This window comes from Saccopteryx bilineata, chromosome 4 (assembly GCF_036850765.1).
Source record: "Saccopteryx bilineata isolate mSacBil1 chromosome 4, mSacBil1_pri_phased_curated, whole genome shotgun sequence".
Taxonomy (NCBI): Eukaryota; Metazoa; Chordata; class Mammalia; order Chiroptera; family Emballonuridae; genus Saccopteryx; species Saccopteryx bilineata.
Window position 1 is genome coordinate 225,005,769 of NC_089493.1, and position 15,326 is coordinate 225,021,094.

At 41.5% G+C, this 15,326-nt stretch overlaps 2 protein-coding genes across 2 annotated transcripts in view; one reads left to right on the plus strand and one right to left on the minus strand.

Annotated features, from left to right (window-relative positions):
• CAST (calpastatin) overlaps positions 1–2,933 on the plus strand; it is a 142,546-nt gene extending 139,613 nt beyond the window's left edge. Inside the window, exons 28-29 of the mRNA XM_066276809.1 lie at positions 1,180–1,245; positions 2,186–2,933. Of these exons, the coding sequence (XP_066132906.1) occupies positions 1,180–1,230 (51 nt within the window). The 3' untranslated portion in view covers positions 1,231–1,245; positions 2,186–2,933. The remainder of the gene's footprint in view (positions 1–1,179; positions 1,246–2,185) is intronic.
• Positions 2,934–4,071: 1,138 nt separating this feature from the next.
• Positions 4,072–15,326, minus strand: part of ERAP1 (endoplasmic reticulum aminopeptidase 1) — a 47,854-nt gene continuing 36,599 nt past the window's right edge. The window contains exons 16-19 of the mRNA XM_066273878.1: positions 14,632–14,793; positions 13,237–13,377; positions 12,628–12,709; positions 4,072–6,018 (exon numbers count right to left, since the gene is read on the minus strand). Coding sequence (XP_066129975.1) covers positions 5,863–6,018; positions 12,628–12,709; positions 13,237–13,377; positions 14,632–14,793 — 541 coding nt within the window. The 3' untranslated portion in view covers positions 4,072–5,862. The remainder of the gene's footprint in view (positions 6,019–12,627; positions 12,710–13,236; positions 13,378–14,631; positions 14,794–15,326) is intronic.

Here is a 15,326-nt window from a genome sequence, read left to right on the forward strand (position 1 = left end):
GAAGGGATTAAGCTAAAAACAAAAAAGCAACACTCTATCTGTGTATAACAGGGAGACACAGACAGCAGTGTGGTGCTAGCCAGAAGGGAAGGGCGTGGAGGGTACCCGGGGGCGGGGCAGCGGGGATGAAGAGACACTGCTTGGGGCGGTGGGCCCACGAGACTGTGCAGAGGGTGTTCCAATGAGTTGCATGCCTGAACCTGTACCACAATAAATTTAAAGAAAATATAAATTAAAAATTTTTTAAACTGATTTATATATATATACAGTGAAATATTATTCAGCCATAAAAAAGAATGAAATCTTGCCATCAGCATCATGGGTGGACTTTGAAGTCATTAATGTTAAATGAAATAAATCAGAGAAAGAAAAATAACATATGATTTCATGTGGGATTTTTTTTAAAAAAGCAAAAAAAAATTAAGCTCATATATTAAAGGTGCTAAGAGAATAGATCTTAAAAGTTGTCATCACAAGAAAAAATTTTGTAATTATGTATAGTGACAGATGTTAACTAATCGTGATGATTGTCTCGTAATATCATATATACAAATATTGAACCATTATGTTGTATATCCGAAACTAATATACAATATCAATTATATGTCAATAAAAAAGGTAAAATACACAAAGAATACAAGAAACCAGACTGATAATTAGGTGTTCATACTATTGTATCTCAAAGAGATTAATTGGCTTATTATTTAACTTGTTATATAAAGTACATGACCAACCCTTTCACGTAAAGGAGAAACCGTAATAACCTGTGAACTGAGTGGATTAGCTAGCCAGCAGTGCCCCATTACAGGGAAAGAAAGCACCGTAGAATGAATGAACAATACCAATACCATTCAAGAACACCTCTGTATTTCTTTTTTTCAATTACCTTGACCTTAAAAAAAAAGTCTAGAGTAAAAAGGATAGAATCATTTAAAGTTATTTTTAGTTTATAAATTTGAAGGGGAAGCTAACCAATTGACGAATGGACAAAGGATCTACATGGACATTTTATTCATAGTGTTTAGAAAAAAAATCTTATTTTCCACAACTGGCTACCAAGCATCTTTTGCCCCTTTAATTCTGAGAGCCCACCTCCTCATAAGAATCTTCTGGGTGATCAGTTTCATGATACTTAATCCAGAGAAGAAAGCTCATTAATGGTTTTGCTTTCCCTTTTAGGCAAAGGAAGAAACTTCCAAGCCAAAAGCTAATGAAAAAAAAAAAAGTTAAAGTTCACACTGTTCGGTAAGTTGGGTGTTTGTTGTAAATGAAGGCCGCCGTACCTTCTAGCAACCTGTGTGTTAACGGCAAGAGGAACTAAGTCTGCTCCTTGAGTACAGTATTTCACGTTCTCTCCATACTATTGGTATGAAACGCACACTGCAAAACCTATAGAGCAACTCCCTGAAAGCACTGAATGTGGGATGATTGTGCTATTGGAATGTTAAAAAACATTAATCTTATAATTAAGAGCTCTTTAAATTATTAGGCCAGGCTTTTCAAGAAAATGACCATGTAAATCTAGTTGACTCTCTGAAACCCAAATGCTCATAATTGCAGGTTACTGCAGCAAAGCAAAATTAGCATGTTGTGTTACCTCTAATAGTGAAATGTCCTTATGTTATTGCTACCAACACATGGTAGGCACAGAGAAGTACCCCTTATGGTCTAGTAGTGGAAAGTACAGAGGTTTTGGAACCAAGGGCAAAGCAAAAGATTGACCACTTTTGTCCACTTCAGTTTGGGAAATGAAGTACTATGTCAGATTTTATTTTATGTGACTTAAGAGCTCACATGGATAAAGGAATTTCTAAGATCTATCTTGAAAGCTGGGTCCTTGTTAACTTCAGAAAGAAAAGAGATCTTATTCTAAGCCATAAAAGCTTGTAACTGTTTGCCAACCAAAGCCTAAAGGAAATCCAATGAAGGCTACATTGGGTTATCCTCTCTCACTATGGTCCACTTCTATTTCCTAAAGAGGGAGGTATGCTGATTAGAACTGCTCTAAAGATGTTTCCCCAAATTAAAAACATTAATAATCCACTCTCAAATTTACTTATAGGAAGTAAATTCTTATCTGTTATACAATGCTTTTGCTAAATGTTACACTTACCTTTATGCCTTATAACAACAAAAATTTTACATACCAAAGTAGTTCACTTTTTGTTTCTTTGAATTTTTTAAGATATCTGCAAATAAAATCTTCAGCTGGTGGATGGTGACTTTTGAAGAACATGAGGCTTGACAACAAATTTTTCTGGGTGGCTTCAGACAGTGGTCTTTGTTGAGTTTTTTGACATCCTAAACATTGGTTTGTTATTCTTTTCCCGGAAAGAAATTGAATTTATCTGGTTCACCTGTGCTATTGTATTGAGTATTGATGAACTTTAAATTTTTAAAAATTGCCTTCACTTGGGAGAGATAGGAACTTTATATTTTTAAGAGATGTATTTGATAGTTTCTTAAAGCAACACATACAAAAAAGAAACTTTGCAAACTTTTGCACATTCTACACACAGTGCCTGTAAATCTCAATAATATTTTTATTTTGCACTTAATTTTTTGTTGTTGTTAGCATTTGGAAAACAATGCTTTAAATGCTCTTCAATGTTCTGATTTTGCATTACCCCTTCCTCTTGGGCTTTCGAATTGTATTTGATGTTTCTTTGGGTTGTTTATAAGTCCAACATAAAACATTGTACATTGGACACATATCTCCTTTGGGGCTGCTAATATTAATAGGTAACCTGGACAGACCAGGAAGCACCAAACCCCTTTTCAGATTAAACTCTTCTTTACCAGAGGTTAGGACTTCTGTACCTTACAGCCAGCACAAAACATATTGAGACTTGAATCCAGTCAGAAGAACAAGGTACAGACTTAGATGTCACTGCATAGCAAGTTGCAAGAATAAACTCTACTTACAATATTCACATGGCTTGACTTCTGTTGTTTACTGTGTTGAGCTGTGCTTTCCGTTCACTCTGTATAAAACCTGAGCAGCAATTGTTTTCTCAGCCTCAGAGCATTGCCAGGGCAGCACTGGTCTTGCACTGTCTAGTACCCGGCTTTATGGAAGTTAGGTTTACCAAACACAAAACCAAACTACTGCTTTAAAAAACAAGTCTAGAATTTAAAAATGTGCTTCCCTCCTCCTCACAGCAATTTAAGAACTAGGCTTTGACGTCCTGTAACTTTGAATGGTTCCTCAGATCCTTCTGAATGAATTGTTTATGAACCTAGCACTGATGTCGTTGATATGATTGATAAATATTTCATTTCATCTTTACTTCCTGGTAATGAATTCAGGGGAAAATATCAGGCACATATCATAAACTAATTTGGAATTTCGTTTTAGAGAGCATACCTTCCTTAGCATCTGTTTGAAGGTTTTATTTATTAGGACTTTGCTGACTTCACTAAATCTAGTATCACCAAGCCTGTCTAATGTGGGGGGAGGGGCAGGCAAAAATAATAATACTGCTTATAATGGGTCTCAAAGTTTGTTAGTACTCTCTACAAATTTTCTTTAACAGTCATGCCTATACTCATGGATTTCAAACATCACCCACTTTCAAGGCTCTGTCTATCCCATCAGAGATGGCAGGCGTTTTTCTGTTATTCTGAGTCTGGGAAATATAAGCCAGTGTTATGATTACGAAACAGACCTTTTCAAGGCACTGACAAGAAAATAAAACACACAGTTCCTGGGGGATTTTAACTATGTATCTAATTCTTCCATTTGGGTACTATAAAGTTGGGGGTGTTTCTTAAAAAGGTAAAGTGTTGGACATTAACAGATGTGTTTGCAGTATGTGGCTGCAGTATTACTGACTTCCGTGCATATACAGTATTTTTAATGCCATACCAGAATCCAGAGATCTAAGAAATGCCTATAAAAATAAACATTTATTTAAGGTGCTCGGAATATGCCTTTTTGTTTATTAGAAATGTCTTTAAGACTTGGGTATTTGCTAGAAATTAATGATGACGAGTAAACTACAGGATCAAAATCAGCCCTTTTTCACCCTTCTAATGAGGAAGAAATAAGTGCAAATACTTGCTTAGAGGTAAATTATCAGACAACTTTTATTACCAGAAAGGGTTTGCACATGGTTATGACAATACTGCATCTATTCAGAAAATGGATTTCTTCAAAGAGCAAACAAAAATAGGATCCTTGGGTGACCAAAACTGAAAATCACTATTTCCATGTACATTAATCAAGATATAAAATACAATTAAAGGAAAATATTTTACATTAAAATCTTGACTCTGTATGTTTTTTAGAAAGAAAATACATGGGGGTGGAAATTACCAGTGATTTCTGTTTGTTTTTATTTCTCAAACCATTAAACCATGCATTGTATATAAAAATGGAATTGTAAACACATTAATGTCCAAAAAAAGTCACTATTCCTAGTGTATCAGAACACATTTTGACATTTTTCATACTTTAGCTTAAAAATTCTGCAATATGTTAAAAACTTCTTAAACGACTTCTCACATAGAATAATAGAAAGAAATATTATCCGTTTCACAATACATTATCAAGTACTGGAGACTGCAATGACATTGGCAATAGGTGCCAATGAGTTACGGAGGAATCACAAGGCAGCCAGATAAGAAGCAGGGAGAGGTGCTGCACTACCTACCTACGGGTCAGCAGCTGTCAGGTTCAGCTTCACACGAAAGGTTTCTCCTCTAGACCTAAATGTACTCTGCTGTTCCAGAAGGGACGCTCTGTTAGTCAGGGTCCCTGAAGAAATAGATGCCACACTCAAATTAGGATTATCTGAGGAGGGTTGCATAAAAGGTGGGGTTTTTTGTTTGTTTTAATTATTATTTATGGATTTCAGCAAGACAGCAAGTGAGAGAGAGAGACAGGAACATTGAGCCATTTCTGTATGTACCCTGACCAGGGATCGAACCAGCAACCTCTGCGCTTCGGAACAACGCTCCAACCAACAGAGTTATCCGGCCAGGGCATGTTTTTTAAAAAAAAAGTAGGGGCAGGAATGCATGGAAACCACAAGTACAGCCAGGACGAGTAAGAGCCAGGCTGCCATTCCACCCTGGTCCTAACGGAGAGAGAAGGAAGCAGGTGACTAGAACGCAGAGACAGGGACAGCTAGGTGGGAAAGAGAACCACCCCTCCAGAGCTGAGCCCTTCAGCGGAGGCCAGCCCGAGGCAACAGGCAGAGGAGCTCAGGGAATCAACACCGCCCCTCCTCTCCTCGGGCCCAGCTCCAACCCGCCCTCCTGGGGGCTGACAGCAAGCAGAGGACCGGGCAGCCTGAGGCGTGGCTGGACAAGGTGGCCGGCCCCAGAGCCCGCAGCAAGGAGGAGAAGGTAGAAACTGACTAGGCTGTCCTGGCTTAGTCAGAGACGCCCAAAACACTCCGAATGACAAACACATGGGGAGGAGGGTTTGGAGACTGGGCTGACATATAAACTATAAAATGAGAAGACTAAGGTACTTGACTCCTCGGTAGTGGGGAACCCACCACTTGGGTTCACACTGAGGGATAACACCTGTAAATGAAACATGACAGCAGTACCCATTCAGTTCAGTGACCCAGAACACTTGGCAACAAAAAGCCTAGTCAGGCACACACACTTTAGACCTCAGTAAAGGAGGCCAACCCATAAAATGAATAATAGTCCAATTATTTGTCCCTAAATTTTTCCTGAAAAAAATTAACAGCCAAGCTTTCCACAGGACTGGTCAAATGAGTAAGAAGTCCAAGGAAAAGGAAGGATCTTCAGTGGGAGCCAAAACAGCCATCTCTAATTTGAAAATATTCACACTCGGCACGCTTTGGAGACGGCAGACTGCAGGGGCCCACGAGGCGCCAGTTGTCACGGCAGCCCCAGCTGTTCGCTCTGAAGCCACACTCTGATCTTATCAAAATTCTTGTCCATCCAGCGGATGTTTTCCTCAATGGTTTCAATCGTTTGTTGGACACAGCGGAGCTGAGAACCATTTTCTTTCAAAGAGCTGAAGAACCCTTTTACCTTTTGAGGAAAAAAAATGGGTTTTAAAAATTTCGCTTTACTACATTATACAAATTAAGTTCAGGCTAGTTAAAAGAAAACTGAAGCCAAAATTCCAACATTTGTCAAAATTCTGTATGAAAAGTAGTGCCAGGTGTCTGGATACGATTATGTACACAAACTTAAGCTATATGAAATGAGCTCATGCCTCATTATGTCAGGTTTTGTGTTTTTTCTCTGCTTTTTAATGTATTCACAGTTGCCAGATTCTAAAAGACTTCACTGTTTACCACTTTATAATCAAGGTTTAATTGAGTGTGTCTATTCAATGTGTATTCTGTTATACACACACAGATGCAAACTTAATTTTTTTAAAACATGATATCTAAAAAGAAGAATATGCTGCAGAGTATCTTCTTTGCCAAGCAAAACAGTTTCAACCGTGTCAGTGTAGTTTTCCTCCGTGGACCTGGCCTGTGTGTTACAGAAACACTGCGGGAAATGGGGCTCTTAGCAGGTCATGGTGATAACACTCCACACTCGGCCAAGGGTTTGTTATCCTAATCCATAATTCAGGTATTTTATTCCCTCAAGATAAAAGCCACAGAAAGTTCCCCATGTTTTGAGATAAGAAACTCTTGGCTATCTCCTCGAAAATAATTTTGTTGTTGCTGGATATCTTAACCCCTTTGAGTTCACATGAGGAATGGGCCGGCTTTGCCACGGCATTGATCGTTGTGCTGCTGCTCTGTGTCACTTTAAAGAGTTCTTAACCTTTTCCCATAAATTTTCACAGCATTAATCCATCAATTTTTGATTCTGTAGACAGGAAGCAAGTCTAAGCCAAGATGTATTATTTATTCAGCATGGATTCCATACAGTTAATTCCATTTAAAAAATCCATAGCATGTTATGAGATTTAAAATAAGAGGGGGGTAAGAATAGGTTTTTGAAAGACCAAATTCCAATTTTAAATGACACAAGGTAGTTTTAAAATTATACCTTGGTGCAGCTTAGAGGCAGGCCCTCCTGCTGCAGCAACCTAGGAAATATTATTCTGCTTCTCCACCCCATCCTAAGTTGTAGGATGGGACCAGGAACTTCTTGCATCCTCAGAACCCAACATTAATTGATATTCAATTAAAAATAACTCAGGGTGGCCCTGGCCGGTTGGCTCAGTGGTAGAGCATCGGCCTGGCGTGCAGAAGTCCCGGGTTCGATTCCCAGCCAGGGCACACAGGAGAAACGCCCATCTGCTTCTCCACCCCTCCCCCTCTCCTTCCTCTCTGTCTCTCTCTTCCCCTCCCGCAGCCAAGGCTCCACTGGAGCAAAGTTGGCCCAGGTGCTGAGGATGGCTCCATGGCCTCTGCCTCAGGCGCTAGAATGGCTCTGGTTGCAGCAGAGCAACGCCCCAGATGGGCAGAGCATCGCCCCCTGGTGGGCATGCAGGGTGGATCCCGGTCGGGCGCATGCAGGAGTCTGTCTGGCTGCCTCCCCGTTTCCAACTTCAGAAAAATACAAAAAAAATAAATAACTCAGGGCATTTTTCAACAATCAAACCACATAATAATTTTACCAGTTGGTCAAACTGTCTAATCCTAAAGGAGCCCATCATGACAGTACCTCTAAAAAACAAACCTACCAGACTTGAGAAAAGCTGGTTGTAAGCCCTTGCCCTTACATTTTTCCGGCACCAAATCTCACTCCTATACTATCTGCCTCGGGAAACGCAGCATGTCATCCAAGTATTTGATTCAAAACTGGCTCCTTGAGAACACTTTCTATGCCACAAGCAGCACGGCACAGGGATAGAAAAACAGGTTTACCCTACTGACGTGTTTGACCTTGAGCAAATGATGCAACTTCTGTGGGACTGTCTCCTCACGTGGTAAGTGAGGGTCTTCCCTACATTGCAGGGGGGAGGGAGGGATGTGGGACTCTCTCCTCACGTGGTGAGGGTCTTCCCTACATTGCTGAGGGGAGGTAAAGATGTAGTTATACAGTGTGGGTGAGGTGCACAACCTACAACCCAACAGGTAGCAGGGTCTGAACTTCATCCCCTTATTCGGGACATTTACACTAGCCCTTAATTCCTCCCCAACTTAGTCGCTGCACTTGAACTGAGGATGAGGCAGTGAAGCAAGCCAGCAGTCTATGCTCCTGGAGCTTACAGGCCACCTGGGAAGGCAGACAGTAAACTGATTACTGTAACTAGACTGCTGTGAAAACAAATCAGGGCCACAGCAGTAAGGGGGGTGGCCTGCTGTACACAGAGTGGTCTGGTAAGGTGGCCCTGGCGCTGGAACCCTAAGGGATAGTGAGCCTTCCCAGCAAAAAGCTGAGGAGGAAGCCCAGCCGAGGAGAATGTGCAGGGGCTTCGAGAGCAGGGAAACAGCTGGTGGCCCAGGAGCAGGAGGAGGCTGAATGGCCGTAGTGTTGACAGAACAGGGAGAGTGAGCATTGGCCAGAGGGGTGGGCAGGAGCCCGGCCCTCACTGTCTCGTGTACCCGGGAAGGAAAGGTCTGGGATCTACTGCGAGAATAGGCAGGCTTTCAAGACGCGTCAATCATGGGCTGATATTTAGTTTTAAATGTGGGAAATGGTTTGGTTAATGGCAAAGAGGTAGAAGGGAGGCCAGATCAAAGGCTTTTGGTAGAGACCAGGCAAGAAAATAAGAAAGACTTGGATAGGGTAAGGGGGCAGGGAGAAACACACAGATGTGGTGCAGACGCCAAAGACAGGCTGACAGCGGTCGGGATGAATCGTGGGAGGGCAAGGGCGGGCTCAGGATGACTCCTGTGTTTGAAATGTCTGTAGGATGCTCTCCAGGATGACAACATCTCAGGCTCCTTCATTTCCATGTCTGCCTCAGAGTTTTTACATCCGACGTTTCCTATGCACAGAATATTCTAGATATCTATCTGCATTTCCAAGCCTGCCATATTCTAAGAATAGAATGTCTTGAATGAATTAGTGAGAAAACAAATGAATGAACAAGTGAGTGAGTGAAATGTTTTATTTCTACCAATCCAGTCTGTGGAGAGCTACCCAGCTAGTCACAGCCTTGGACTACTCTGCTGTGGGCCTCACTGGCGTTCAAGCTTGAGATACTATGTGCAAGTTAATTTTACAAGCCTGTGTGAGAATACTGAGAATTGAACAAACACTAAGGGACATGACAATTCTTTTGCATTTTCAAAGCACTCTTCCTCTATCAAGCTAGATCATGGTGTAACCAGACTACACATGAAACTGTTCCTTTAAAAATTAATACCTGTCCTGAAAAAGGGGCTCCAAGAAAATTGATTTGGCTCCTCTGATTTTGCCAATTGGATTTTAAAAAAAATAGGTCAAGAATGCCCTGAAATGGAACTAACAATACATGGGCATAAATTTAAAGGACGTTTAGATACTGGAGCTGATGTATCTGTTACTGCTAAGCTACATTGGCCTCCTTCCTGGCCCACTCATGCAGCAGCCACAGAATTACAAGGTATGGGGCAGAGTAAATCCCCTCAACAAAGTTCTAGTTTTTTACATTAGGAGGATTAAGAAGGTCATTCTGGATTTTTTTTAAGCCTTATGTGCTCCCTGGATGGCCAGTTAATTTGTGGGATAGAGATGTTTTGAAAAATATGGGAGTGTTGCTTGTCAGTTCTAAGTACTCAGATGCTTGATAGGGGGGTTTTGCCCACCAAGGGACTAGGGAAAGAACAGCGAGGAATTCTCACCCCCATAGAAGTGGCACCCAATACCAGAAGGTGTGGATTAGGATATCAAAATTTAGCATACGGGCCTTGGTAGCTCCTGCTACCCCAATAATGCATTGTGCAGACCCAATTACTTGGAAATCAGATAATCCTGTATGGGTAGACCAATGGCCCCTTTCTCAGGAGAAACTTAGGGCAGCTGCTCAATTGGTACAAGAGCAGCTACAGCTTGGGCACATTGAACCATCTAATAGCCCATGGAATACACTTCCCTATTTTGATCTTGTTGCCTCCTGGATTATCAAGGGGCATAGACGACCCTTACAGCTTATAGGTTTTGAGCCTCAAAATTATTGTTGTTTCTTTTTTCAAAGGATCACCAACAATACTCTGGGAAACTGCCACTAAATGGCAAATCGTTCTTGCAAATCAATGGACAACTTTATACTGAAGCAGTCAACTTAAATCAGCTCAAAGACTAGAATTATATGCCGTTATCATGGCTTTTCAGCATTTTCCATATTCCCCCTTTAATCTATACACAGATAGCAAATATTTACTTATGGTGTTTCCACTATAAAGACTGCTGTCTTAGGGACAACTGCTGATGAACTATTTCAGCAGTTCCTCCTTCTTCGAAGACTTGTATGTCAACATAGAGCTCCATGTTTTATAGGACATACTCGAGCTCACTCCCTGCTCTCTGGAGCTTTAGCACAAGGGAATGCCCTTGTTGATCAAGCTACTCAAAAGAAAATTATTTGGAGCAACCATGACAGATGGAGCAAGTCAGTCTCATACTATTTATCACCAGAACGCTGCAGCCCTGTGTAAACAGCTTCAACTTTCTCAGGAAGCAGCACGGCAGATTGGGAAATCCTGTCCAAGGGGTCCTATACTATAATCTGTCCCTTCATTTGGAATTAACCCTCAAGGACTCCTACCAAGACAACCTTGGCAAATGGATGTTACTCATATACCTTCATTTGGCAAACAGTCCTATGTCCACGTTACAGTGGATACCTATTCTGGATTTATAGATCAGGAGATCCCTCTGTCAGAACAGGAGAGGCTGCTAAGCATGTTACAGCTCATTGTCTGTATGCATTTTTCTATTATTGGATTTCCTAAACTGGTTAAACTGACAATGCTCCTGCATATGTAGCAAAAGCATTTACTGTATTTTGTCAAACCTTTCGAATTATGGGTATTTCTTACAATTGTTAAAGTCAAGGTATTATTAAAGTGTACCCAGCAAATATTTTAAGGTCAATTTAAAAAAATTTAAAAGAGGGGAGTCATATCCTGGAACTCCTATGGGTCTACCATATCATGCTTTTTACTTAAAAAATTTTAAATTTCTTTTGTATGCTGATGAACAGGAGATGCCAAATCTTTTTCTCCTGCAAACTTCTACCTTCTTTTATTTGATCCAGCTAATAACACTGTTTTGTCTTTTTCCAAATAGCTCCACATATATGGAAAAGGTTTATATAGGCGGATGGGGATCCTTAAACCCCTCAGTGAGATCTTCTGAGCATGGCTTTTAAGGTACCTAGAGGCAGAAAAAGCCCAATATAGATCAGGTGAACTACCAGCTTTTAGGATATGCCCTTAAAGGCTCCAATGCCCCAAAGGGGTCTCATAGGATTCCATCTGGGTCCTGCTTCAATAGTGAATAGGAAGGTCATTGAGCTAAAGCCTGCCAGGCTTACATGCCTCTGCTGTGAGGAAAAAGGGACACTGGAAGGTAGGCTTCCCCCTCGCTCCTCTAAGGGAGGGTTCAGTCTCTTCTAGCCCTGCTCCAGCCACCTATGACCCAACCTTGCCTAGAATGCTGGGGTTTGCCACTGAAGGCTGAAGGTGCCCAGGGCCGTCGGCCCCATCTACGACACTGTGGACAAGCCTAGGGTATTTATTCCAAGAAGCAGGTAAACTGATCTCATTTGCACAAGGGCCACTTAACTATGTCTTGCCTGAATAGTCAGGTTTTTATTCTTCCCTCAAAGATCTCTGTTGTGGGTGTTCATAGTCCTATTTTCTGCTGCTTTGTTTAATATATAATGTTTCCTTTATTCCTCCTACCTCAATGCCCCACTCATATTTCAGGCTGGGACCTACTCCTAATTTAGAGCTCTCTTTCCCCTTTTTGCCAACTTCTATTATGAATCTACCTTTGCCACCCAGCTTAGTGTATCCCAAGGTTCTCTTTACCACGCCACAGTCACAGAGCTCCAGGGAAAAGCACCCTGGTCTCATCTCTCCAGGCAGAGGAGAACAGAGGCTCCATCTCCACACATGCTGCAGACGGCTTTTCCAGTCTACCTGAATCATTACCAGCTATGGAAAAGTTGTATAGTTCCCTCTTATCCGACAACAAGAATAATTCGTACTGTTTCTCATTTTTCCTTAACCGCAATAAATTTTCCTCTTTCTATTATGCAGTTTTCTGTCCTTTATTTTAAAATTTATTTTATATATGACCTTATAAGTTGCCTAAAATTCTTCCTGCAAGGAGATGGCACATTGATAAGTACCAGGAAACCAGACCTTGGGTAGTCAAGAGCCTTGATTCCAGACTCCCTCTTTCACAACAGCTAGGTGATCACTGCAGTCATTCTTATCTCTAGTGATCACTTTTAACATCTGAAAACAGGCATTAAGTCTCTAAAGTAATTTTTAAGCTCTAAAATTTGTAATGACAAGGCTAAGGCTTCTTAATGTGTTTGGGAAGAGGTCGTTTTTACTAGTTCATATATAACTGATCTTATGTTAAAAAACACCACAGTGTCCAAAAAGAACATCTAAGTGACAAAATCTATTTCTAACTTATCACACCTTTAAAATGTTTTATCTACCCCATATTTATCAGCTAATTGTCACTTAAGCTTAAAAAGACTTTTTTTGGGTTTTTTTTTACCTCTTCAAGCTGTGCTCTTGTGGAGAATTGATTCGTTGTTCCCATTACCATGAAGGCTATAGACGGTGAGCCAAGTTCAAACCTAGAAACGGAAACTGTCGCGTTTATACTGTGAAATATTTATTTTTTCAACATATATTTTTAAGTGCCTCATATGTTATACCATTCAACTAAAAACTGGTTAGGCATGAAAAACATAAACATGATCTCTACCCTCCAAAGGGTTAAGATCTAGTTGCAAAAACCATATAGCAATAGCTGAATAAAAGAGGAAGTGCCCCCCCCCCAAAATAATAGCGGTAGTAATTCTTTACGAGTTAGACAAAGGCCGATGCAAACCGGCAAAAGTGCCAAGCAGGAAGACTTCAAGTAGGTCAGTGGTGCCGGAAGCGGTTATTCCGGTGGACTGGCGCACCTGTCTCTCCAGATTCATAAGCTAGCAATCCAAGTTTTGTATTTCTTAAGGATATTTTAAGGACCTCTACTTCCTACCTTCAATCAAAAACCTAGAATGATCAGTCAATGATCACTGTTGTTTCACAAACAAAGCAACCCATAGCAAGCTTCCGGAACTTTTTCCGTCACAGCACAATTTTTGGCACTACTTACTTTTGTACAATTTTATTCCAATTTTTCCTCAGAAACTGCCAGGCCAATTGATATCCCACTGGATTCCTGCCAACAGCTCTAAGAATACCTGGAAACTCTTGAGTCTTTATTATATCTCCCTTTAAACTTTGGTCCAGGAGCCTAGAATGATTAAGAGAAGAAATGTTAGCAATTAATAGGCCCTGAAAGAGTTATGAGAAAGTTATTTCAAAAAATTATTTGTGAAAGAAAGCCAGTCTGCCAATAACAAAGGCAGAAAAGATAAATAGGTAAACCAGAGCCCTCATAAATTCACTATAGCTCTGCAATAATAAAACTAACATAGTATTTACAACACACATTCTCACATATTCTTTCATTTGTTCATTAGAGGAGCTGAGAGGGTATATATTTCTCAATTTGGTTTTTTTGTTGTTTTTTAGTTTTTGTATTTTTCTGAAGTGAAAAGTGGGGAGGCAGAGAGACAGACTCCCACAGCGCCTGACCGGGATCCACCTGGCATGCCCACTAGGGGGCGATGCTCTGCCCACCTGGGCTGCTGCTCTATTGCCACTAGAGCCATTCCAGCACCTGAGGCAGAGGCAATAGAACCCTTCTCAGCGCCCAGGACAACTTTGCTCCAATGGAGCCTTGATTTCAGGAGGGGAAGAGAGAGATAGAGAGAAAGGAGAAGGGGAAGGGTGGAGAAGCAGATGGACGCTTCTCCTGTGTGCCCTGACCGGGAATCAAACCTGGGACTCCTACATGCTGGGCTGACGCTCTACCACTGAGCCAACCGGCTAGGGCCTCATTTGTTTTTTTTTCTTTTTTGTATTTTTCTGAAGTTGGAAACGGGGAGGCAGTCAGACAGACTCCCACATGCCCCCGACCAGGATCCACCCGGCACACCCACCAGGGGGCGATGCTCTGCCCATCTGGGGCGTTGCTCTGCTGCAACCAGAGCCACTCTAGCGCCTGAGGCAGAGGCCACAGAGCCATCCTCAGCGCCCGGGCCAACTTTGCTCCAATGGAGCCTCGGCTGCGGGAGGGGAAGAGAGAGACAGAGAGGAAGGAGAGGGGGAGGGGTGGAGAAGCAGATGGGCGCTTCTCCTGTGTGCCCTGGCCGGGAATCGAACCCGGGACTCCTGCACGCCAGGCCAACGCTCTACCACTGAGCCAACCGGCCAGGGCCTCATTTGTTATTTTTAAGATACTCAAATATATACTCCTTTAAATATTGTTCCTAACACCTGTTTCCCTAGAATTATTTACTCTATACCCGTTAGATGTGTGCCCACTAGTGTATATGTTCCCAGCAGAATAGGCAATTCCTGGCCAAAAGAACAAAAATAGATTCTAGAGGATCTGATCTAATTCAATTCCCTTTGGTCACATGAATGTATTTGAAGTACTCACCACTGAAGCTTTTCCTTATTTTGGCTAGTACAGAGGGCAAATTCAATTTGTTCTTTCTCAGTACTGGACAAAGAAGACTGATATTTACTATAAAGATAGTCCCATCCTTCAGTGGTCTGGGCCCCCACAGCAAACACTGCCGAGGTCACGTCATTGGGCAGCCTGTGGAAAGGAGCACGCGGTGAGAGTCTGAAATGTAGGGACTGTGTCTGCATACAGAATGATAACCAGTTAGGAACCGATAAACTGACTCCATGGTCAGAGAAGCATGCCTGGAAATCTAGACAAAAATAACCTCTTTAGTTAAATTTTTTGAAGAAGGCAAGAGAAAATACTTAAAATTAGTTGTGAGTATCCTTCTCAGAAATGTACTGTGAAATGCTACTTTTATAAATACATATGTATCTAACACACTTTAATGATGCTGGGTGACTCACTAGGTGGTCACATTCCAAGTCAAAACAGGTTCAACCTAGGCTCCAGATGTAGTCCCTGAACAAACGTCAGAAGTCCAAGAGGACCACCGTTTAGAAGCACTTCTTTAAAGGGAAAGATTTATTCCACTGGCTTAATATTTCCCAGAGGGGATTAAGCCCCCAAAATATCTCTATATAGCAAGAATTAAATTTACAAAAACAGGAAGATCCTACTTTACTTATACAGCATCAGCAACTACTATGCACCCCTGTCAGGGA